This window comes from Schistocerca nitens, chromosome 1 (assembly GCF_023898315.1).
Source record: "Schistocerca nitens isolate TAMUIC-IGC-003100 chromosome 1, iqSchNite1.1, whole genome shotgun sequence".
Classification (NCBI taxonomy): Eukaryota; Metazoa; Arthropoda; class Insecta; order Orthoptera; family Acrididae; genus Schistocerca; species Schistocerca nitens.
The window spans coordinates 828,617,076-828,643,253 of record NC_064614.1 but is presented as its reverse complement, the minus strand read 5'-3'; the positions used below and the strand labels follow the sequence as shown (position 1 = coordinate 828,643,253).

The 26,178-nt window shown below is 38.9% G+C and overlaps 1 protein-coding gene across 4 annotated transcripts in view; it reads right to left on the bottom strand.

Moving 5' to 3' along the window:
- LOC126262816 (uncharacterized) overlaps nucleotides 1-26,178 on the bottom strand; it is a 283,082-nt gene that overhangs the window by 243,669 nt on the left and 13,235 nt on the right. For all 4 annotated transcript variants that reach the window (XM_049959673.1, XM_049959666.1, XM_049959682.1 and 1 more), the window contains exons 3-4: nucleotides 20,042-20,280; nucleotides 11,138-11,201 (exon numbers count right to left, since the gene is read on the bottom strand). In XM_049959673.1, the coding sequence (XP_049815630.1) occupies nucleotides 11,138-11,201; nucleotides 20,042-20,280 (303 nt within the window). The remainder of the gene's footprint in view (nucleotides 1-11,137; nucleotides 11,202-20,041; nucleotides 20,281-26,178) is intronic.

Here is a 26,178-nt window from a genome sequence, read left to right as displayed (position 1 = left end):
TGAGTTTTCCTGGCTGGGAGGACTTCACTGGCTCAGTCTCGTGTACTGAGGACGAGCATGAAGCCCTACAGCCAGTTGCTTTTGGGCTCTTCAGCCACTGGCGGGTGTCGTCTTTCCCACTAGAAGAAACCTGGGAATGGAGAGTAACCCAAGGGACCTCTTCCTAGTGAGAGAAGCCGAAGAAGACTTACGCTTCTCTGGCTTAGAAGTGGGAATGGACATGGTTGGTGTGGGGGGCGGGGGGTGGGGGAGGGGGGGGTGTTGCTCCCGAAGTAGGTGGTTCAGGAGCAGCAGGGAGGGAAATGCCCCCCACCATCAAGGAGGCAGGTATAGTCTTCCAGCTCTGAGTGGTGACCTGGGATGGCAGAGCTGATGGTGCCAGAACTGTTGTAGCGGCAGCTTAAGATAATGTCTTATGCACAGGATGCAGGCATTCAAATTTTCTCTTAGCCTCAGTGTAGGTCAGTCTGTCCAGGGTCTTGTACTCCATGATTTTCCTTTCTTTCTGGAGAACCCTGCAGTCAGGCGAGCAAGGTGAATGGTGCTCTCCGCTGTTGACAGAGATGGGAGGCAGAGCACATGAAGTACTGGGGTGTGATGGGCGTCCACAATCTCGGCATGTGACGCTGGAAGTACAGCAGGAAGACATATGGCCGAACTTCCAGCACTTAAACCACCACATCGGGTGAGGGATACAGGGCTTGCGCGAGTAATGAGTGGTTGGGCAAATGTCTATAAGGTACAATACATATGTAGAATTGTGGACAGTTGGGAATGTGGTGACTCACGGGAAGCGTGCAAGGGATAAGTCCCTGCAGTCGCGCTATTCGTCTGTGTCCTCGGTGGCTCAGATGGACAAGAGCGTCTGCCGTGTAAGCAGAAGATCCCAGGTTTGAGTCCCGGTCGGGGCACACATTTTCTGCTGCCCACATCGAGGTACATCAACAACACCTGCCGGCAGCTAAGGTTGTCAGTTAGTCATCGTTTATTCCAGGGAAAAGCTGCACAGTCATCAACAGTAACTGTTCTTTCGAGAACAAGTTACTGTCTTCGTATATATAGTTAAAGGCTACCCAGCCATTGACCTTCGTCTGTGTGAATGTGCACAGGTTGCCCAAACTCTTACGGGAATCGCCAAAGCGTGCGCGAGTAATGAGTGGTTGGGCAAATGTCTATAAGGTACAATACATATGTAGAATTGTGGACAGTTGGGAATGTGGTGTCTCACAGGAAGCGTGCAAGGGATAAGTCCTTGCAGTCGCGCTATTCGTCTGTGTCCTCGGTGGCTCAGATGGATAGAGTGTCTGCCATGTAAGCAGGAGATCCTGGGTTTGAGTCCCGGTCGGGGCACACATTTTCAGCTGCCCACATCGAGGTATATCAACAACACCTGTCGGCAGCTAAGGTTGTCAGTCAGTCATCGTTTATGGCTTTACATCACACCGGTAGACCATCACCTTGACCTTCTCGGGCAATGTATCGCCCTCAAAGGCCAAGATGAAGGCACCTGTGGGAACCTGATTATCCTTTGGACCCCGGTGGACACGCCAGACGAAATGTACACCTCGGCACTCTAAATTGATGCACAGCTCATTGTCGGACAGCAAAAGAAGGTCTCTGTGAAATATGATACCCTGACCATATTTAAGCTCTTACAGGGTGTGATGGTTACAGAAACATCCCCCAGCTTGTCACAAGTGAGTAACTCCCGTGACTGGGTAGAGGAAGCTGTTTTGATCAAGACTGACCCAGATTTCATTTTGGACAAGCCCTCCACCTCCCTGAACTTGTCCTCTAAATGTTCAACAAAAAACTTAGGCTTCATCATCATGAAAGATTCCCCATCAGCTCTCAAACATACAAGGTACTGGGGCAAATAAGATCCGCTGCCATCCTTAGCCTGACGTTCCTCCCATGGTATGACCAGGGAGGGGAACGATTTGGGGTCGTACTTCTGTGTGTTGAATTGAGCTCATGATCGCTTAGAGGCTTTTGGTGTTTCGCAACCAGCAGGAGATGATGGACTACGCTTCATTGCGTGTCATCCGCCCCGATGCCACCCACACCGACCAGGGGCCCTCCACACGGGTGCCACCCAGCTACAGCACATCCTGGCAGGATGGCCATTGCCGGGAGTTCCAATGCCCCAGGTGGAAGAGCATCTACCCCTTGGCATGCATGGGGAGTTAACGGCACATGTATCACCAGAGCTATCCCTGTGTGGTCAGTGGGCAACAACCAACAGAGTATGTGGCGGCTCCACCACAACGGACTGGCTACTGTGCTGGATATCATGTGCAAAGAAGTCCATTGTCATCATTGACGCAGAAAGCGACACTGCATGGTGCATGGTGGAAAACGCACCCAGGAAGGTGTCCTCGCACAAAAGATGGAGAATGGGCAGACTGCAATGCGACGATGAGAAAGTGGGCTAAAGATCTCAATGCATGATGGACACTATACACCTTGTAAGGCGCCCTTCCCCAATTGGCTCGCTCTTCGGGAAAATTTTAAAGAATGGAGGTCAAACCCTACAGGGGACCATCACATAAAGGCCAAAACGTGTGAAACTCCTTTTAGTTGCCTCATACGACAGGTAGGAATACCTCGGGCCTATTCTAACCCCTGGACCCGCAGGGGGGACAACAGACTGAAAATAAGAACGATGTCAAAGATAATCTAATCATATAACAGAACTGATATGAATGGAATCATCAAATCAACAAAGGAGCTCTTCTCCATCTGTTTACTTCTTAACACTCGCGCCCCCCCCCCCCCCACTCGAAAAGATATCTGAACATAACAATGTAAATCATTTTGAATGCATTTTCTTACAATGATGTTCGTGAATATTGAGAGTCAACGCCTTTGTTACAATTCTGATTATTTTTATTGGTTGAAATGTATCAAATGTAAATCGTTCAATCCATTACTTTCCCTGATGAAACAACGTGTTATGGCAGTATGTTTTGTTCTGTATTTGTCTGTATGATTCTTGGAGTGTATGATTGCTGCTTGTTTATCACACCAGAGAGATGTTGTCTTTCAAGTTAAGGCTCTTCAGTAATTCCCTCATCCCTACCACCTCTCTTGCACAGGCTGCCACTGATACGCAGTCTGCTGCCTTTGTGCTCAATGCAACTACAGTATGTTTCAGACTTTTCCAGTACTATGGTGATCCTGCCAGTAATATTACATATCCCATAATACTTTTGCAACCATCTATACGAGTAGCCCAATCAGCATCAGCGAATGCTTCAAGTACTTGACCATTGGGATAATACGTGAGTTCGCAACGCACTATTTCCTTCACTTGTCTTAGTATCCTTTTTGTTGCATTCAAATGGTTCATATTAAATTTGAACAATAATGTCACATCTTTGCCACTGAGAAAGCTACATCTGGTCGAGTCTTCTGTGAAGAGTAACGGAGTCCACCAACAAGCTCATGATGTACAAGATTTTTAACTTCATCACTAGGGATCGGAACAATTGGTATTTTGCGATAAATGCGAAACAGATGTGAATTCTGTCTCACAATGCAAAAATGTGATATTACTTAATAGATGCCGTTTCAAAGCGAATTGTACCTATACGAGCTATTTATCAGAGATAGTTTGAAACAGCTGTATTTTCTGCGTGGAATATCAAAAATGTAAGCAGTTACTGGTATTGCACATCATGTGGTGAAGCCCAATTTGGAAAGATTATATGTGCAAAAACCTACATGCAAAATGTAGTGTACAGGTGCAACGATGTATCAATGCACTCAATCATCTGCTGCCATGACAACGTGGATGGTTGAATGGTCTGTTTAAGATACACACTACGTAATGCAACTAACTACTCAGCCATGGGACCTAGTATTTTATACAAAAGAAACATCTGTTTTTTCAGTTAAGCTTAAAAGATAGTAAAATACGGGAAGTTTTAATGTGGCAAATTAGATGGTGGACGCTCTGAGCTGTAATTGCATTGAATACCACTAGAGGTCGGGCCTGAACTACATCGTTAACAACACACTAACTTCAACAAGCAATTGTGCACAGCTGTCCCTGAACACTTTTTGTTGTGCATTGCTTAGTGTTTGTTTTTTTTTTTTTTTCTTTTAATAACTGCAGCAATTAATCCTGGTCTATCACAGATTTTGATTATGACCCTTAAAACACCAGAAGAGATCAGTGACCCCTGTGACAATGTGTCAGTTATGCAGTAGGCTGCTGCCTGCGAAATGGAGGCGGGGTTTGTTTCCCTGCACCACTCCTTCCCATATAGTGGTCAGAATTCTAGTCTGTTTATGCTCCCACCATCTGGTAAATAGCCCATAGTGCCCACCCTCTGCGCTATAGCAACGGGAAATAAAATCTGTAATGATTTATACAGCACCAAAATTATTCCCTTAAAATTAAAATCAAGTCACCGTACGTTTGGTTCTACTTCTATGCTGAAGTGCCTTGTCAGTTCTATCTGTAGCGTTGTCAGGCATGGGTCATAGGGCTATGAGTGCCCACGAAATGTCAAAATCAGTAGTCTGCAGATTTTTTAATCTTCAAATTGAGCAGGAAAAGTCAAATAATGTTCAGAACCACCTTATATTGGAGACACCGTCACTTAACTGATAGGAAAATACTGCTGCTTTTCAACAGAACAATCATTTTTGAAATCTTAAAGGCAGTCAAACGAAGAAAACAAAGGCCATTTCAGAAGAAAACAGTACTGAAGTGTTTTCAAAAGCAAACATTCCAGTCAAAACATTCCCAATCAGCACTTTTTTTGACAGTTTCAAATAACTAATAATTTGTTTGTCTTTTTTTAGCATGACAATCTTTTAAATTTGTCAGTCTAATCATTAACAAACAAAGAAAACAGATGCGAATTTCAAGAAAAATAGATGCAAATTTTGCAAAAAATAGATGTGAATTTTGCCAAAAATAGAAGCTACATTTTCTGGTCCCTACTCATCACACTTCTCATCAAGGAAATTCAGTGTCATTTCCATTAGGGTCTTGGCTGCCTTAGCATTCTGAAGTCCAAATCTATCAAGTAGTTGACTGATGAACTGCTTCTGAGAAAGACTAACTCTTACATCTTCACTGTTCTCAAATTTCACTCCTAACACGTCTGATACCATGCCCATGTGCTTGGTTTCAAAGCAACTTTCTAAAAGAGTTTTTACCTTTTGCCCCATCTCTTCATTTTGTGCAAATGCAAGCACATCATCCACATATAGAGACAGAAGAGCTTTTCCTTCCTTTGCATTTATCTTGTTGACACATGAATCTGTATCCTTTTGAATAAATCCCAATTTTTCTAGTGTGCTATTTAAATGATAATTACAGCAACTGCCACTTTGTTTCAGTCAATATACTGACTTGTTTAACTTGCAAACCAAACTATTTGGCTCTTCTTGGTGAAACTTCTGGCTGGAGTATACAGGGTGACTCAAAAAGAATACCACAACTTTGGGAATTTAAAACTCTGCAACGACAAAAGGCAGAGCTAAACACTATCTGTCGGCGAATTAAGGGAGCTATAAAGTTTCATTTAGTTGTACATTTGTTCGCTTGAGGCACTGTTGACTACGCGTCAGCGTCAGTTGATGCTAAGATGGAAACAGATGAATCTTTCGTTTCAAAGATTGTGTTTAGTGATGAAGCAAGTTTCCACACTAACGGGAAAGTCAACCGTCACAATGTCTGTATAGGGGGCACTGAGAATCTGCGGGAAACAACTCAGTATGAACATGACTCGCCTAAGGTGAACGTTTTCTGTGCCATTTCAGCCAATAAAGTTTTTGGTCCCTTTTTCTTCGAAGGTGCTACTGTAACTGGACTACAGTATCTGGAGATGTTAGAGAATTGGCTGTTCCCTCAGCTCGAACAAGAAGCACAACAACTCATATTTCAGCAGGATGGAGCGCCACCACATTGGCACTTATCTGTCCGTAACTACCTGAACGTCAACTACCCGAGGCGATGGATTGGCCGCCAGGCAGCCCGTGACAGAGCACTTCATCACTGGCCTCCAAGAAGCCCTGATCTTACCCCCTGCGATTTTTTCTTATGGGGGTATGTTAAGGATATGGTGTTTCGGAAACCTCTCCCAGCCACCACTGATGATTTGAAACGAGAAATAACAGCAGCTATCCAAACTGTTACGCCTGATATGTTACAGAGAGTGTGGAACGAGTTGGAGTATCGGGTTGATATTGCTCGTGTGTCTGGAGGGGGCCATATTGAACATCTCTGAACTTGTTTTTGAGTGAAAAAAAAACCTTTTTAAATACTCTTTGTAATGATGTGTAACAGAAGGTTATATTATGTTTCTTTCATTAAATACACATTTTTAAAGTTGTGGTATTCTTTTTGAATCACCCTGTATATACCTTCTATTTACTATGCAGAAGCGAAAGGCACTCTTCACAACATACTGACCAATATGACAATTTTTCTCAACGTTGGCTGCTATCAATAGATGAATCATTTTGAATTTGAAATAAGAGCATGAATATCATTATAGTCTACGCCTTTTAATTGACTAAAACCCTTTGCGAGTAAATGAGCTTTAAAACTCTGCTTCTCACCAACTGTCTTCTTTCTACATGTCCCTCTTTTTTTAATATAGGAAATACACCAGATGGTAGCTCAACCAATTTCCAAGCATCATGATTCTTCAAGGAGTTAATTTCTTCATTTACTGCTGCTATCCATTCCATTGCCTCAAAACTTTGCATCCTATCACATGTAAATCTCTCATACTAGACTTTTACCTGTCTGTGATTCATAAGGCATTGTTGTGGCTATTTTTAACACAATTTTTTATGTATATCACAGTGTACGTCAGCTCAGATCAAGAACACTATGGTAAATTACTTTCTAGCAACTGTGATCTTACCATATCCATTAACATGCTTTTGAGGCATTCACCTGTACTGTTTTGCTGTTGTGTGTATGTCACTGTTATTTCATGCCAAATTCCTTCAGATTCACAGAACTGCGACCATTTGCACAAACCAAATTCTAGGCTACTGTCCATGTGAATTCCCTTAAGTGTCTTCCGGTTTGAATCCTCCATTTCTTGAATTCTTCAAATACTTCACCCTTATTTTTTAAGAAAATACTCATTAAATATCTATTGCTTCCAAAACTTGAAACACCAACAGGTCACATGAGATCATCATGAACAAGCTCTGAAGTGGCTGTTTGTTCCTTCGAGTCTTGTTTACCGTTTTCAGAAATGATCTTTGTGTTGATTTACATACCATACAACCATCACAGAGGTTAAATAACCTTTTCCACAGTCTAATCCTGAGACTGCTTCCTTTCTTATAATGTTGTTTACTGAATGCTTACTAACATGCATCATTCAACAGTGCCATAAGTATAGCGATTTTGTGTTAAATTTGTTATTCTCTATGTTTATTTACCTGTCAACTGCACATAGCTTCAAATTTATGTAATATAAATGACCTTTCTGTTGAGTTTTAATCAGCAGTCTTCCAAACTCATCATGGATATAGCAACCTTCTCTGTCTAAAATGACTTTTTACAGTTTTCAATGACTTGCCTCACAGATAAGACTGCATGATCGAACTCTGTCACAAGCAGTGTGTTGTTAGCTATGAATTCCTTAGCCAAATCTTCATTATTAATTGTCTTCGGCCTTACTGTACCTTTTTCCATGGCCTCTGTTTTCCTGCGATCAACTAAGGTTATGATCTCAGCCAAAATATTTTTATCAAGAGCTGAAAAATAATTTTCATTCGGAGCCACGTGATGAGTTGCTCCAGAATCCACTTTTCAGTTGCCACTATTCAATTTAACTGTGCCAAGGCAGCACTCATATTAACATCATCTAGTTTCTATTGTTCCTTTTTTAAGTTTACCTTTTCTAGACAGTTTCTGGATATGTGACCGACTTTGTGTGACAGTTATAACAAACAAAACTACCCCTCTATTTTTCTCTGTTTGTTCCTGTCCTTTGCTACATTCCATAAGTGGCGTTATTCATTACTTCTGATTACCAGTATTAACTTTCGAGGACATTACAGAATGTTTACCTTCACTGTATTCGTAATGTCTAGCATCTTCAGCAAGTAAATGGCATTTAATTGTAGCACACTTAAAATCAATATCTGGCAAACAGCACAAAGCAGCAACTACTGCATCCCATTCATCTGGAAGTTCACACACAATAGCCATTGCTAAATCTCCGCCTTCAGTTTTGTCACCAACATTCACTAGATCCGCTATAATTTTGTTTATCAGTCCTAGATAATTTTCCACAGAGTCACAATTCTTCACTTTTAGTGAGTATAACTTCCATCTTAGTTTCACAGTGTGAAATTTGCTATTCATTGGGGCATATAATTTTCGAAGTTCTTCCCATACTATTTTTGGATTTGACAAATTTCGTATACACATTAGCTACCTGTCACAAATGCAAAGTACAACTCTTGCTAACGCCTTACCTCGACGTGTCATACACGCCTTTTTTATAAGCAGTTGATGCACCTTCACCAACTTCCATCTCACCAGGCTCAATTACAGTCCACAAATCAGACTCTATTAGAATAATTTTCACCCGAGACATTCAAGAAGCGTAATTCACTACACTCAGTTTCTCAATATAGTGTGTCTGTTATCCTTCAGCTCTGTGTATTTTATTACTCATTTCACTGCCTTTTTCTTGTCTGTGAGATTATCAAACACAGCTCAGTGTCAATTAACGTTTCCCAAATGCAAAGAATGAAAAGTAGTCAACCAATATCGGCAAATATTTCGTCTTTGCCATAAGGATGTGTTTTAGATCAGCTAATTGGCACTAACACAGTTTTTGTTTTCTTTGTTAGCATTACTGCGCCCATAACCATTCTTATAGTGGAATAAAACTGTCGTATCACACACATTGCATTTACTAAGGGAAAAACTGCATATACCAGAAAGTAGTAACAGAACAACATTAAAACGAGGTATTGATTGTCTTCTTAAATACTGTCAAAGATAATCCAATCACATCACAGAAATGGAATGAATGGAATAAATATAGGAGCTCTTTTCCACCTGTTTATCACTTAAACAGTTCCACCGCTTGGGGTTGCTATCAACCAAGCTTAACAACAAATATCAAACCAATTCAATTCAGAGATGTACTGCCAGGACCATACAGTTCAGTATAATCCCTATTAGAGGTTTAAAAGAAATGCTCGGTAATCCTTGGAAGAAAGATGAAGTAGTTGTTGCAAAATCCTGTTTAATAAATTTCGAGAACCTGCATTCAAACGAGACTGTGAGACCATTACACTGCAATCACTACATATCTCTCATAGAGACCATAAGAATAAGATAAGAGAGATTAGAGTACATACAGAGGCATATATGCAGTCGTTTATCCCCTTGCTCAACAGTCAACTGGATTATGACAGAAAATCACTAATACTAGTAAGCTGTACCTGCCTTCACACACTGTGCAGTTGTTCTACTGACAAGGGAACCTCCCCATCGCACCCCTCTCAGATTTAGTTATAAGTTGGCACAGTGCATAGGCCTTGAAAAACTGAACACATATCAATCAAGAAAACAGGAAGAAGTTGTGTGGAACTACGAAAAAATAAGCAAAATATACAAACTGAGTAGTCCATGCGCAAGATAAGCAACATCAAGGATAACGTGAGCTGAGCAGCGCCGTGGTCCCGTGGTTAGAGTGAGCAGCTGTGGAACGATAGGTCCTTGGTTCAAGTCATCCCTCAAGTGAAAATTTTACTTTCTTTATTTTCGCAAAGTTATGATCTGTCCATTCATTCATTGATGTCTCTGTTCACTGTAATAAGTTTAGTGTCTGTGTTTTGCGACCGCACCGCAAAACCATGCGATTAGTAGACGAAAGGACGTGCCCCTCCAATAGGAACCGAAAACATTTGATCGCAAGGTCATAGGTCAATCGATTCCTCCACAGGAAAACACGTCTGATATATTCTATACGACACTGGTGACAGCATGTGCGTCACATGACAGGAATATGTTGTCGACCCACAAAACTTGCACACTTGGCAAATGGGTAAAAAGATTCTTCTACCTTGCCCGATTTAGGTTTTCTTGTGGATGTGATAATCACTCCCAAAAAAGTGATGATAACATAAGAGTTTGTCACAAACTGCAACAAATGAATGCAACAGTTTCACAGTCGCACAGTTTTCCCTGTGCTCCGTCAAAACATATGTTTTTTAATGTCCAAGCAAATCTGAACATGTCCTGGAATTTTGGAGAGCGAAGTTGATTATGTGTGATTTCCTGAACTTTGATAATTGTCTGAAAATAAAAAAATTAAACTTTTCACTCGAGGGAAGACTTGAACCAAGGACCTCTCGTTCCGTAGCTGCTCACGCTAACCACAGGACCACGGCGCTCGTAAGTTCACGCTCTCCTTGATGTTGCCTAGCTTGCACATGGACTACTCAGTTTGTATATTTTGCTTAATTTTTTCATAGTTCCACACAACTTCTTCCTGTTTTCTCGATTGATCTGTGTTAAGTTTTTCAAGGCCTATCCCTGTGCCAACTTATAACTAAATCTGAGGGGGGGGGTGCGATAGGGAGCTTCCCTTGTGAGTAATTTGCAGATTTTACAATCTCAAAGTTTGTTTATGACTCCAAATCAACTATTAATTATTGTAACAACAGCTTTTCATACAAACTGAACACATAAGTGAGTCAAAAAGATGGAAGAGTCCTAAAAGATTAACCCAACAACAATTTTTTCACTGAATTTTGCTACCTACCATCGAACTGAGGTTTAAAAGATCGGGAAAAGAACAAATTACGAGTAGCTTTTATGTGGAACTTCAAATAGCTGTAAATGGTATCAAAAAATTAAGACTCCTTACAAAATAAAATAGAGAAACAAAGTAACTTTTATCTATGAAATTTGATTTCAATGAATAATATTGTTTCATTATAATTGAACAGGCAAAGTGAAGCACAATATCATGATGCCATGTGTACACAAGTGCATGCAAAGAAAGAGAGAGAGAGAGAGAGAGAGAGAGAGAGAGAGAGAGAGATTTTTTTAGCTGCTCAATACAGTGATAAACTGACTTTACTCATTCTCTCGTGAAAAATTCAGTTAGACTATTTTACTTACACGTGGCTGAACGGTCCATCTTCAGAAGCGCTTTGGATGCATATGCAGCACAAACTTCATAACACTGGAAACAGATATAATAAAAATGAATTATTGTAAATATATTTTAAGATTATTTCAGTATCTATGAATTTCAATCAACTGCTAACATATGGAGACAGAAAGATAAAAAATGGGAAAGAAAGGTTTTGAATGGACAAGAATGAGTTGTATAAAATGGGTAACAGCAATATTTATGCAAATAAACTTATTACTCCTGCATCATTTTACATAATTACAACAAAACACTGTAATTCGCAAGTTCAAAGACAACAAATATAGAGCTTTTACATTTTCTGCTTCCCACTTGAAATGAGTCAGAAAGATTACATTAATGCTTCAAAATTACGAAAGCAAAAAGTTAATCGAAAACACGAGTTGTCATAAAGCAGGATTAAGCTATATTATTGTACCCTACTAGCCCCTTAATCTTTTTTAATTTTTTGGGTTAATAAATGTTGTAGTTATGAAATTGTACAGTTCCAATTAATTAATATCTTCCAGTTGTAAATTATTTTGAACAAACAACAAGGATCATGTGATGCTGAGGGAATCAAATTAGAAAATGAGACACTTGAAGTAGTAGACGAGTTTTGCTATTTGAGAAGAAAAATAACTGATTATGGCCAAAATAGAGAGGATATAAAATGCAGACTGGCAATGCAAGAGAAGTGTTTCTGAAGAAGAGAAATTTGTTAACATCAAATATAGATTTAAGTATTAGGAAGTCTTTTCCGAAAGTATCTGTATGGAGTGTAGCCACATATGGAAATGAAACATGGATGATAAACTTTTCAACAAGAAGAGAATAGAAGCATTTGAAATGTGGTGCTACAAAGAATGTTAAGGATTAGATGAGTAGATCACATATCGAATATAACTAGGGAGAAAAGACATCTGTGGCACAACCTGACTAGAAGAAGGGCTCGGTAGATAGGACACATTCTGAGGCATCAAGGGATCACCAATTTAGTAGTGGAGGGAAATGTGGAGGGTTAAAACCGTAGACGGAGACCAAGAGAAGAGTCAAGTGAGAAGATTAAGAAAGATGTATTGCAGTAGTTATTTGTTGATTAAGAGGCTTGCACCGGACGGCTGCACCACACCACTCTTCAGATCGAAGACCACCACCACCACCACCACCACCACCACCACCACCACCACCAACAACAACAACACAATGATCATTAACAGTCACTAATCAATAATGATCACAATGAACTACTGCATTCAGCAGTAACTTTCTTTCAGAGGAACTTAGTGAGGTGTGCAAAGTGAAAAGCCATGTCACACAGCAAAAGGCCTATTTTGAGTGTTATGAGTGGTGTTACAAAACTGTCACAGTTTTCTAACTTGACTGACCACCCGAACATTTTATCCATTATAATAAGATATACCACAGCTTACAATTTCTTTAGTGAATATCTCGTTTGTACAGGGGTCCAAAGCCTCTATACAGTCTTCAAAATAAAACACTGTCCATCACAATCTCCAAAATTTTCCATTTATTTGCTGCTATTGGCCGGTTTTGACTGTGAAGTCATTATCAAGCACATACATTGTATCTCTAAGCAACATGCCCAAAGTGACACACAAATTAATCCATCAGTCCTCATAAGGAACCGCACATCAACATTAAGACAACTATATTGAATATGAACAGAAAGATTGTAAAACATGTGGGAGTATCACATGCAATACAGCTTAAAGATGAACTTGACATTTGTCCATTGAAGAACCACATTTCATCATATATGAGCATCAACTTGTACACTTTTTCTTTCAAAAAAATTTGCTGAATAGTTGTTTATTAATATGATCATTTTCATTACCCCTCTGAGTGTTATGTTAATCTCTGTACAGAAAGTACTGTATACACAAGGTGGCATGCAAAATTTCATACATTGAAAATTCTTTGTATAACTTAATAACGCGTGCGTTAATCATCAAGAGTGCATATGCACATCGAGCATGTGGTGCATTTCTTCTGTGATTCCCTGGAAAACTGTTGCAGTAGCCACTTCCAGTTCCATTAGATTACATGGTTTGTTGTGGTAGACAGTCTCCTTCAAAGGTCCCCATAAGCAATAATCACAAGGATTAATATCCAAGCTGTGAGACAGCCATATTGAACCATCCTGAAAATCTTCTAGATGTTGATGGCACATAACATGGTGCCCAAAATGGCCATGGAGGAAATCCAGAATAATGTTCTGTTTGAGGACAAGCTCCAATTTGCATGATCCATTGGATTTCCATTGGTAACCCTGTTGCTTAAAGCTGTGGAAGAAATTTTTTCTGCAATATGTTCACGTAGTTTGTACTGTTAACTGTGCCACTGAAAAAGATTAGTCCAATAATTTCAAAGCTGGAAATGGTATTCCACACACCCGCTTTTTCTCGATAATTCGCAATCTGATATTCTGCCAATTGACGCTACCATTCGGATGAACGTACATCTCATCAGAGAACCATGCGTTGTGAATCACAGCATCATTATATGCAAGCACCGAAGTTACAAACAGTAATTGCCGTAAATTGTCATTTTTTCATGAGTTTGTGCAACCTGTCACTTTCTATGGAAATAATTTCATATCAGCAAAACGTGATCTCTGAAGAGAATGAGGCGAGATGCCCAGTTTGGCTGAAGCTCGCCCCGTGGATTTCCTAGCTCTCCATGTCAAAGCCACTCTCACAGTCTCCAGAGCATGTATCGAGCTGGCACAATGTTGCTTTTGGTCTAAAATACAGCCATCAGTTTCAGATTTTGTGGTTAGTCTATACACTGTCTGCAGTGGGGGGCGGGGGGGCACCTCATACAAGAACGAATACGAAAACATTGCCGAATCTCTGCTACACTCTTTTTTTCTGCATAAAACAACAAAATCTATATTTTCTGTTCTAGTGTCAACAAGCCTTTGTGCTCCATTTTACTAAAATGAAACAATGGCAACCTGTATGCGTGATACTGACAAGTGCTGACTTCTGTTGAATCAAGCAGCAATGATGGCTACTTCTCACAACATTCCAATGTTGCCAGTCTTCAAATAAAATATTTATTAGACATCAATATATGACATTTTGTGTGCCAACCTGTTTAATTAAAATTAATTTTAAAATCTCTTTAAACAATGGAAAAGTCCAGGTTGGAATATCAACAATATTAAGAAAAGAATAGATAGATAGATTGCTACTTACTGTAGAGCTGGTACATTTAGTTGCAGACACGAACAATGAATAGACTGTTATACACTGAGCTCATGGCCACAGCCTTCTTTAGATATGAAATGCATGCGCATCCCCCCCCCCCCCACACACACACACACACGCGTGTGTGGAGAAATTGTCAAGGAGAACCTTTTTGAAATTTAACTTTCTTATCTGTCATATTTGATATCATTTGGTGGCATTATTGTGCACCCCTTTTTTGTAATAGAGGCAACCTTAATTTCTTCTTCTGGTCAAGGGAAAAGTATATGATGTCAGAGAAAAAAATAATATTGTTAGCTGATACATTAATTTATATGCACCTGCAGAACACAACAACCGCAAAAGAAGTCTGGGGGGGGGGGGGGGGGGGAAGCAGTTATGAGATGATTCAGGCTTAAAAGAAGATATGGTTTACCGTTTGTGCTCCTTGCGACTTGACTGGAGAACTGTACCTCAGTAGAAGAATATGCAAGCAAAATTATTTCCATGTCTAATATGTTTTTCCACAATACTAAGACTCTGTAATTGTAATAAGTATGATCATATTGCATGAAACTGTTGCATCACAACCAATGGAAGTGGCAAATCATCGGAAGAGACTTGAGAGTGCAAGACATTCTTCACTACGGAAGGTAAAGACATAAATAGTGACTGGTATACTAATTGGTGCTTCACCAGACATGTCTAAATAATTGTGTGAAATGAGTGCATGTAGATCAATGTTAACTACACCAGTGGTAGTGATAAATGACAGAAAGTTACCCATTGAAGGAATTGGTGACAAACATACTGATGCACTGACTGGCTGAGAAGAGAGAAAAATAAGAGGAAGACATGTTCTTTACGTGCCTTGGTGCAAATTTACTTTCTGTACGAAAGGGAACATTCTGTAATCTTGATAAACAAGACTGTCACATTTACAATAGGGAAAAGAATCTATTTGCAGCAGCAATGTTTCATAACAGCATCCACAAATTGGAACTACCAGATAATTATTAAATTACAACAAGGCAGTACCACCATTAAACAACTTAACTTGTGGTGTAGGAGGTTAGGACATTTAAGCCTTGGCAGAATGGAAAGTCTGCAGAAAGGTATGGTCAATGATATTAAATATAAGGGAACTACTGATTCTACACGTACTACTATGCTTGGAAGATAAACAGACAAGATTACATTTTGAATACTCTGAGTGAAGAGCAAAATGTATCCTTGAATTGATACCTTTTGACTTATGTGGACCGAAGGTGACAACATCAACTGGAGGTAGTAGATATTCCCTAACACCAATTGATAACTATTCAAGAAATATATTTTTGTACATACAAAATGATAAAAAAATTAATTAGCCTGCTGGAAATTAACAGAGGTTTCAAAAAGATAGTGGGAAAACAGACTGGTAGAAAATTCATGTCTTGTGCACTGACAACAGAAAGAAATATGTGAACCAAGTAGTAGCAAATTTCTTTCAGAACACAGAGAGAATTCATCAAACAACAATAGCCACAAACAAAATGGAGTAGCAGAAAGATATAACAGGAAATTAGTTCAGTAAGACAGATGCTTATTATTTGTTGTTGAATTGCCAAAATACATACTGGATGGAAGTAGTCCTTACAGCTGCTTATTTCATTAATAGATCACCTACAAAATCCTTAAAATGCATAACATTAGAAGGACATTTACCACAAAAAACAGACCTTGGGCTTTTAAGAATATTTGTCAGCAATGTCTTCATTTATCTACCTAAAGCAAGTCAGTGTAAATGGGACAAGAAAACATTGAATGCATACTGGTAGGATACTGTGAACAAAGTATGGCGTACTGCTCATATCAACCCAACCAATAAATATTAATAAAAGCCAAAGATGTGATACAAAAAATATTGTTCAGGAGAGTGGTGATATAACAGTGCCTAACAAGTCTCAAACTGGAAACATTATTCATTCCATTCACAGGTGGAAATAGATACAAAATTAAGCAAAATGTCTAGAAATATATGAATCTGAGCCTATTACTAATGAGAATAATAACAAATCAAGATGTGTTTTACCCGAGCAGTGTCAAACACTTAGATCATCAACTATTCTGAAATGATGTTGAATGATTAAGTGTCCTATTATTCTACGGACAAACAAATCCAATCTGTTATCATTAGCAGTATATTCAAAAAGTATATTTACAAAGCAGAGAATGACACAAAAGGCTTCAGGAAATTAGAGAAGAGCTACAGTCGTATGCTGAAAATTATACATGGGAAAAGGCACTTTCATTCTCAAATAAAAAGCCAAAAACCACTAAATAGATTTTCAAACTAAAAAGGATCTCCAAGGACACATTTTTAAGTACAATGTATCAGTATAGTTTAAGGCTGTGCACAAACAAAGGATTTAAACTATAATGAGACACAAGCTCCAATAATCTGCTACAATTCAATCACACATCACTTTGATTTAGCTACTAAATATGACTTAGATATAGATCACTTAGATGCTGCTAAAGCATTCCTATAAGGCAATTTGGATGAGGAGACTTGTATCATAATCCCACAGATTGATTCTGGCATTAGAATTGTTAGGAACAAATATATCTTTAAGCTTCAAAAAGCAGTTTATGGATTAACTCAAGGTAACTGCAATTGAAATATTAAGCTAAATGAAGCACTCTTAAACTTTAAAAGAAGTACAGCTGATCCACGTATTTACCAGAAGATGGAAATGACACAACTTTTGCAATTTATGTTGACAACATGTTAACATGTTAATTTTAAGTAATAATACACAAGAGAAGGAAAGCCTCAAAAAGAGATTCAAAGAGCAGTTTCAATTGGAAGAGTTAGGAGAAATGTCAAATTAGCTGACCATGGGACTAATAAGTACGCACGCAAGATATGAGGCCAGAGACAGAAAAAGAGAGAACTGCCATGAGAGATGTTCCCTGCAGAAAAGCTGTAAGCAGTTTGATGCATACGCATTTGGGAACAAGACCTGTTCTTGCATACACAATCACCATTTAAGTTGCTTCAACAATGATCCAGGCACACATCACTGGCAGGTGAGGTGAGCTACCCCAGAACATTATTCCATATGACATTATACACAAACTATGTCAACTTGCTGAGTTGTTCGTCTCCCTGCCCCCTATCATTTGTAATGATTCAAAGTTCAAATGCGGTCGAACCAAGCTTTTTAGGCGTTCCATTTTTGTCCTTTTTTTTTTCATCAATATAGACATCTAAAATTTTTGAAGTTTCTACCATAGTTATTATTTCCTCATTATGTGTGACATTTGTCATTGATGTAATACCTGTGGATGTGCAGAACTCAATATGTTGTCTTTATGAAATAGAGGGAGACTATTTGCAGAAAACCACTCAATAATATTTTTAAGACTGCTATTTACTATTTCTTCAGTTCTTTATGAGAAACAATAGCAGACATAAGATTGAGCCTTTACCAATATATGACTTACATTCTGGTTTTAAATGCCCACACTCTACTGAATAATCAACAAAACTTATTAAGGGTCATTGCAAATTTTGGTGATAAACATCTTAGTAAATTAGCTTACTACGCCTATTTTCACTCATTGCTTTCATATGGCATCATATTTTGGGGTAATTCATCACTGAGGAATAAAGTATTTATTGCACAAAAGCGTGTAATCAGAATAATAGCTGGAGTCCACCCAAGATCATCCTGCAGACATTTATTTAAGGATCTAGGGATATTCACAGTAGCTTCTCAGTATATATACTCTCTTATGAAATTTGTTATTAACAACCAAACCCAATTCAAAAGTAATAGCAGTGTGCATAACTACAATACTAGGAGAAAGGATGATCTTCACTATTCAAGATTAAATCTAACTTTGGCACAGAAAGGGGTGAATTATACTGGCACTAAAGTCTTTGGTCACTTACCAAATAGTATCAAAAGTCTGACAGATAACCAACAAGTACTTAAGAAGAAATTAAAAGAATTTCTGAATGACAACTCCTTCTACTCCATAGAGGAATTTTTAGATATAAATTAAGAAAAAAAAAATAAATAAATAAATAAATATTAAAAAAAATAAAGAAAAAAAATAAAGTTGTTATATTAACTTAAGTATGTTGTTAAATTAACCTAATTATGTCATGTATTGGAAAATTCGACTCGTTCCACATCATTACGAAATATCGTATTCATGATCCATGGAACTAGTATTAATCTAATCTAATCTAATCTAATCTAATTACAAAAACTGGAACACCTGGGGTGATATAACCTACTTTCATTTATCAAAACAAAATGACAGGATCCAAATCAATAAATAATACATCTGAACCCAGAGTATTTATAGTGTTTTTGTATTGTCTTATTCCACGTAAGTCATTCAAATCAATAATAGACCATTAACACAAAAATTCATAAATTATACACCTGAACCCAGAGTATTTATGGTATTTTCATATTGTCTTATTCCACACAAATTGTTCATATCAACAATAAACTATTTAACACCAGAAGAACCGCACCTGTCATTTTGATGAGTGCTCTGCTTTAGTAGACTTATTTCTTGTAAATTATTTATTTTACAGTTCCCATTTACTATGACTTCTAATAAACATTTGTAAGCTAGATGTCTGCGAAGAATACAGCAATTAGGACCATTCAGAAAAGTGTCCCAATGAACTCATACTAGAAGGGCTGCTGCCTGTCATTTTCAGGATATGGATGTGTAAACAATAGCTTTATGACTTTTCCACAGCTATTCTTTTTTTCCTTCCTAATTGTTTTATAACATCCTCCAGACCCTTTGTTGATGAGGAAGGAAGCTTTATTGCTCACATGGCACAGTTTGTGTTGAGCACATTTCAGTTGTTTCATAATGGTGTTTGAAAGACATGATTTATCTAATGCAGAAATTTTAAAATATTTGATTTCAATGACAGACAAAGAATCCGGCTGAAGATCCTTGTAATGTTTGTGATATTGGCTAATTACAAGAAGATGACACTACAAATGTTACTGGCAATGAGGAATATACTATTTAAGAAAGCTTATAAGGGTTTTTGAAGTTCATTTCATGGTATAACAACTTGAAGTTAATTGTTTATGTTGTAACTGAATTATTGTTCTATGTATTTTCAAGCAAGTCAAACAACACAGCGCTCATATCCCCAGCTAACAGTACTACAGATTTTGTGACAGAGGGAAAGGAATAAATCAAGTGAAAGGAAATCCTTCCAGTGAAAATACTGAAATAGCTAACGACGGAACAACGTGGGCCAGTAATATATATTGTGTTTTACATAAAAACACGTCTCGCTAAAAGAAGTTATCTATTTCTCATTTTGTTATCATATACATTTGGATTAATTATTACATATAAAATGTTCATTGTACCAAGTAATTGTTCAGAAAAAAATAGAACTACACACTGGTAAACTGTATAAAACATATGAAACAAACTGATATATCTCCAAATGAGTTAACTATAAAAAGAATTTGCAACCACCAAAATGAGGGGTTGGTCCTTCTAGTGTTCAAAGTAACCCCCCCCCCCCCCCCATATTATTTATAGGTCTTCATTTGTTATCTTTTAAGAACTTATATATAAACATTATTTCTACAAAAATCACACACAAGCTGTAGCATTAATTCAACACACCTCTTCACGCCAACCTTTAAGTGCGATAAATATATTGTTTGCACGACAGTCTTTCAGTACTGCTTCCACTCTGTCACTCCGTTCCCCATAATCTCTGAAGGCAGGATTCAGTTCGATGGCATCGGGCTGAATATGAAATACATCAGGATAGTGATGAAGATGCTGCATAACATCAGGCCTGACCAGACCCACCTGATGTCCCTCAACAATAAAGGGACGACAGTCTCCTTTATGCAAACCTGCCATGGGAAGAAAAATACAACAGTATATAATGTAGTGTTTAACAGAGGTGTATATGTATTCTTTCCACATACTACAATTTTCTATCAGAAAATTTGTAATTACCATAACTGTCCAATCTCAAATGTGGCTGGAATGAAACATTGTAGTTTTTTCATTTCTTTCTTTCTGAAGCATTCTGTGTATTAATCAGCATGGAAAATGTGCTGCTGTCAAGTTGAAGTGTCAATTATCTGGACAATGTGCTCCCTAAAAATAAATTTTCACCACCAATTGGACATCCTCGAAATCTATAAGCTGCCCAAGATTTTGCTTTCAATTTGTAGCATAGTCTTGATGTCAAATATAAGTTAAATTCAGCCAGTCTGTTCCTTATTTTTTGTGAGGATTACTAAAGGTCAATAAGGTGACTTCTAATGTTCATTTTCAGTTTGAAGAAATTGTAAACAATTTTTGGTTAATATAAACAGATGAAGGGGTGCGTGAAGGCACTCCTATACTAACTAAACATACAGTTAAGGAAACAAAACTTGTGTCAATGTCTGTTACAATACATCCAGAAATCCAATAAAACCTTTCCAACATTGCAGATGACCTTTTGTAAATAGTTATAGCTTTAATATCAACATAAAGTCAATATTTAAAAAAAAAATAGAGTTCAATGTTTTTTATTGTTATTCATCTGTACCTACATGACAACACTGCAATTTACATTAAGTGCTTCATAGAGACTTCATAGACCCACCCTCCAACTGCATGTGAGAAAAATAAACAACTAAATCCATCCATGCAAGCTCCGACTTCTCTTCTTTTATCACAATGGTCGTTTCTCTCTAGGAAGGTGGGAGTCAACAAAATATTTCCACTTTCAGAATTGAAAGTTGGAGATTGAAATTTCTTGAAAAGGTCTTGCTGCAACAAGAAAAGGCCCTTTTTTTGAATGACTAGCACACCAACGCACTTATCATATCCACGACACTCCTTCCCTTATTTTGTGATAGTAAAAAGTCAGCTGCAATTCTTTCAATTTTTTCAATGTCCTCTGTCAATTCCGCTGGTAAGTATCCTATACCACACAGCACTACTAGATAGAAGTGTAGAGTAAGCAGTTTCTTTAGTAGATTGGTTGCATTTTTTAAATGTTATACCACTGAAACACAGTCTTTAGTTTGCCTTCTCCACAACATTTTCTTTCTCACCGTTCCAATTTAAGTTGTTTGTAACTGTAATTCCTATACATTTTGTTGAATCAACAACCATTAAATTAGTATGATGTAATGTGTAACCAAAATTTAGTGGATTTTTTTCCCATGTGGGGACCTTACACTTTTTATTGATCAAGGTCAGCTGCCAATTTTTGCATCATGAAGATAATTTGTGTAAATTATTTTGTAAATCGTATTCACCCACTGAAGAGTTTACTAGTGGGAAAATGACAGCATCATCTGCATACAATTTAAGACGGCAGCTTAATAGTCTCCTAAATCATTTACATAGATCAAGAACAGCAGAGGGGCCTATAACACTTCCTAGGGGAACCCATATATTACTTCTGTTTCACTTCACAATTTCCCATCAATTATTATGAACTACAGTCTGTCGGAAAAGGGGAACACAAAATACATTCCCTCAACTGAGATAAAACTCCATAGCCATGAAATTTGATTAGCACTTATTCCTCCTGGAAATCTAGCAGTTTGAAATCAACCGGAGATCCACTGTAGATAGTGTTCATTACTTTATGCGAATAAGGGACCAGTTGTGTTTCAAAAGAAAGATATTTTCTAAAACAGAGCTGACTATGTGTCACCAGCAAGTTTTCTTAGAGGTATTTCATAATATTAAAACGAAGTATATGCCAGAATCTTACTGGAGATCGATTTCGGTGATACGGTCTAATATCAGTGGATTATTTCTATTGCTTTTCTTGTGTATTCATGCAACTGGTGTGTCTTTACAGTCTTTAGCTATGGATCTTTCATTAGGTAAGTAGCTGCACATGACTGCTAAAAATGGAGTTATTTCAACAGTATACCCTGAAAGAAACTTAACTGGTGTACAATCTAGACTGGAAGACTTGCCTTCATTGTATGACTTAAGTTGTTACTCCCTACACTGAGGGTGCTATGAAGTGCATAGCCAAAGCCTTGCCGACAAACAAAAATTACGTGAAGTGAAATGTAGTGAGAGGACGGCTATGCGAGAGGCATTCAATGAATTCGAAAGTAAAGTTCTATGTACTGACTTGGCAGAAAACCCTAAGAAATTTTGGTCTTATGTCAAAGCGGTAGGTGGATCAAAACAGAATGTCCAGACACTCTGTGACCGAAATGGTACTGAAACAGAGGATGACAGACTAAAGGCCGAAATACTACATGTCTTGTGTTGCTTGAGGCTTTCCCGACGGACATGTTGTATATATGGTTCTCGGGCGAGACGTTGGATGTCATAGTGAAAACTCCACAATATTTCGTCAGCACAACTGGCCGACATCTTCAGGTCGCAATGGGTAGTCCCCTGTCACCCATTGTGGCTAATCTTGTCATGGAAGACTTCGAGGAGAGAGCACTCCAGACGTCGGATTTGAAACCTACGTGTAGTTGGCGATATGTGGACGACACCTTTGTTATCTGGCCTCACGGCATTGCATCGCTGGATGTTTTTCTTGAGCATCTTAACTCACTTCATCCCAACATCAAGTTCACGATGGAGATGGAAAAAAAAAGGCGAACTTCCATTCGTGGACGTGTTGGTACGGAGAAAAGAAGATCGCACATTAGGTCACGCAGTGTACCGTAAACCAACGCACACGGACTTCTACTTACAGGCCACCAGCTGTCACCATCCTTCGCAACAAAGTGGCGTACTGAGGACGTTGGTCCACAGAGCATGAGCCATATCAGACTCAGACAGCTTATCCAATGAGCTTCTCCACCTGCGTACCATTTTCCAACAAAATGGATACTCCGAATGGGAAATTCGCTGTGCCTTACAACCGAAGCGGGTTACCCAACGTGAGGAAGTGGAAGAAGGCGAAGAACATAGGGGAATGGTCATCTTGCCATACATCGGCGGTGTCTCTTCAAAAATAGGAAGATTATTGAAGAGGCATAAAGTTCAATGTGTTTTTCGTCCGCCAGCAAAACTCAGAGCTCTCTTGGGCTCATCTAAGGACAGCCTTGGCCTAAGAAGAGTAACAGCAGCAGCCTCCGCGCTTGCAGCTTCCGACAGAGGTCGCTGGGGTGGCCGATGGCAGCGCAGAGCAGCGGCGGCAGCCTCCGCGCATGCGCCAAAGTATTTGGTTCTTCATCCTGTAGGTGGTGTTACTGTCCTTCCAGCTATCAGTTGATATCATCGCTATTTGCCATCGAATTTGGCACCTCCACGCATGTGCACTTCCTGCCTAAAACTGGCATAAATAGGGGTCCCTGGTCCTGCCTTAGCAGTGTGTTCGTCGCACCTGGAGATGTTGGCCAGTTGCGCTGACGAAATATTGTGGAGTTTTCACTATGACATCCGACGTCTCGCCCAAGAACCATACATACGCTACATGTCTTTTTCCAAAGCTGTTTCACGTATGAAGACTGCACTGTAGTTCCTTCTCTAGATAGTCGCACAGATGACAAAATGGTAGATATTCAAATAGATGACAGAGGGATAGAAAAACAATTAAAATCACTCAAAACAGAAAAGGCTGCTGGAGCTGATGGGATACCAGTTCGATTTTGCAAAGAGTATTGGAAGGAACTTGCCCCCCTTCTTGCAGCTGTGTACCGTAGGTCTCTAGAAGAGCGTAGCATTCCAAAGGATTGGAAAAGGGCTCAGGTCATCCCCGTTGTCAAGAAGGGATGTCGAACAGATGTGCAGAACTATAGAACTATAGACCTATATCGCTAACGTTGATCAGTTGTAGAATTTTGGAACACGTATTATGTTCGAGTATAATGATTTTTCTGGAGACTAGAAATCTACTCTGTAGGAATTAGCATGGGTTTCGAAAAAGATGATCATGTGAAACCCAGCTCGCGCTATTTGTCCACAAGACTCAGAGGGCCATAGACACGGTTTCCCAGGTAGATGCAGTGTTTCTTGACTTCCGCAAGGCATTTGATACAGTTCTCCACAGTCATTTAATGAAGAAAGTAAGAGCATATGGACTATCAGACCAGTTGTGTGATTGAATTGAAGAGTTCCTAGATAACAGAATGCAGCATGTCGTTCTCAATGGAGAGAAGTCTTCTGAAGTAAGAGTGACTTCAGGTGTGCCGCAGGGGAGTGTAGTAGGACCGTTGCTATTCACAATATATATAAATGACCTTGTGGATAACATCGGAAGTTCACAGAGGCTTTTTGCAGATGATGCTGTAGTATATCGAGAGGTTGTAACAATGGAAAATTGTACAGAAATGCAGGAGGATCTGCAACGTATTGACGCATGGTGCAGGGAATGGCAGTTGAATCAAGTTTAATGTGCTGCAAATACATAGAAAGATAGATCCTTTATCATTTAGCTACAAAATAGCAGGTCAGCAACTAGAAGCAGTTAATTCCATAAATTATCTGGGAGTAGGCATTAGGAGTGATTTAAAATGTAATGACCATATAAAATTAATCATCAGTAAAGCAGATGCCAGACTGAGATTCATTGGAAGAATCCTAAGGAAATGCAATCCAAAACCAAAGGAAGTAGGTTACAGTACGCTTGTTCGCCCACTGCTTGAATACTGCTCAGCGGTGTGGGATCCATACCAGATAGGGTTGATAGAAGAGATAGAGAAGATCCAATGGAGAGCAGCGCGCTTCCTTACAGGATCATTTAGTAATCGCGAAAGCGTTACGGAGATGATAAATAAACTTCAGTGGAAGACTTTGCAAAAGAGACGCTCAGTAGCTCGGTACGGGCTTTTGTTGAAGTTTCGAGAACATACCTACACCGAGTAGTCAAGCAGTATATTGCTCCCTCCTACGTATATCTCGCGAAGAGACCATGAGGATAAAATCAGAGACATTAGAGCCCACACAGAGGCATACTGACAGTCTTTCTTTCCATGAACAACACGAGACTGGAATAGAAGGGAGAACCGATAGAGGTACTCAAAGTACCCTCCGCCACACACAGTCAGGTGGCTTGCGGAGTATGGATGTAGATGTGTGTTTTTTAAGTTAAGTACCATTTTGAAATAAAAATAAAACGTGTAAACTTTTCTTATCGATTTTATTTTTACACGAAAGTCTGCAGTTTAATCTACTTCTCTATTAATTCCCACAATATTGCGGCACTTATAGTGTCGCACAACCAGTTTCTGAATACCATCCTCATAGAAATCTGCTGCCTGATTAGACAACCATTGCAACATAGCTGTTTTGGCACCTTCATTGTCAATGTGGCACTGACTGCCCAGATGTTTCTTCACATGCAGGAACACCTGTAGTCACCGGCTGCTAGATAAGGACTGTAGCGAGGGTGATCAAGTTATTCCCAGCCAAATGATCCAATCAGCTCTCGAGATTGATTGGCCCTGTGTGAACGAGCATTGGCATGACTGCATGGTAAAGTTTTTCTAAGGTCTCACAATATGTTGTAGAAATTACAGTGTCCCCATCAAGCAAAAATCTAGAAGGAACAACCCCTTCCTGTCCCAAAAAACAATACACATGACTTTCCAGGCTGAAACTGTTTTCCTAAATTCGACTTTCTTGGGTGTTGTTGAATGTCACCATTCCAAGGTCTGCTGCTTTGATTTAAGTGTAATGGAAGCCACTCATTTTTTGTTGCCTTTCACAGTTTGGCTTCAAAACTCATTATCTTCCTCACATTACCACTCTAGGTAAGTCAAAAAACTGGCTAGACGTTTGCTTTTGTACACCTCAGTCGGTATTTTCGGTACCCAGTGTTG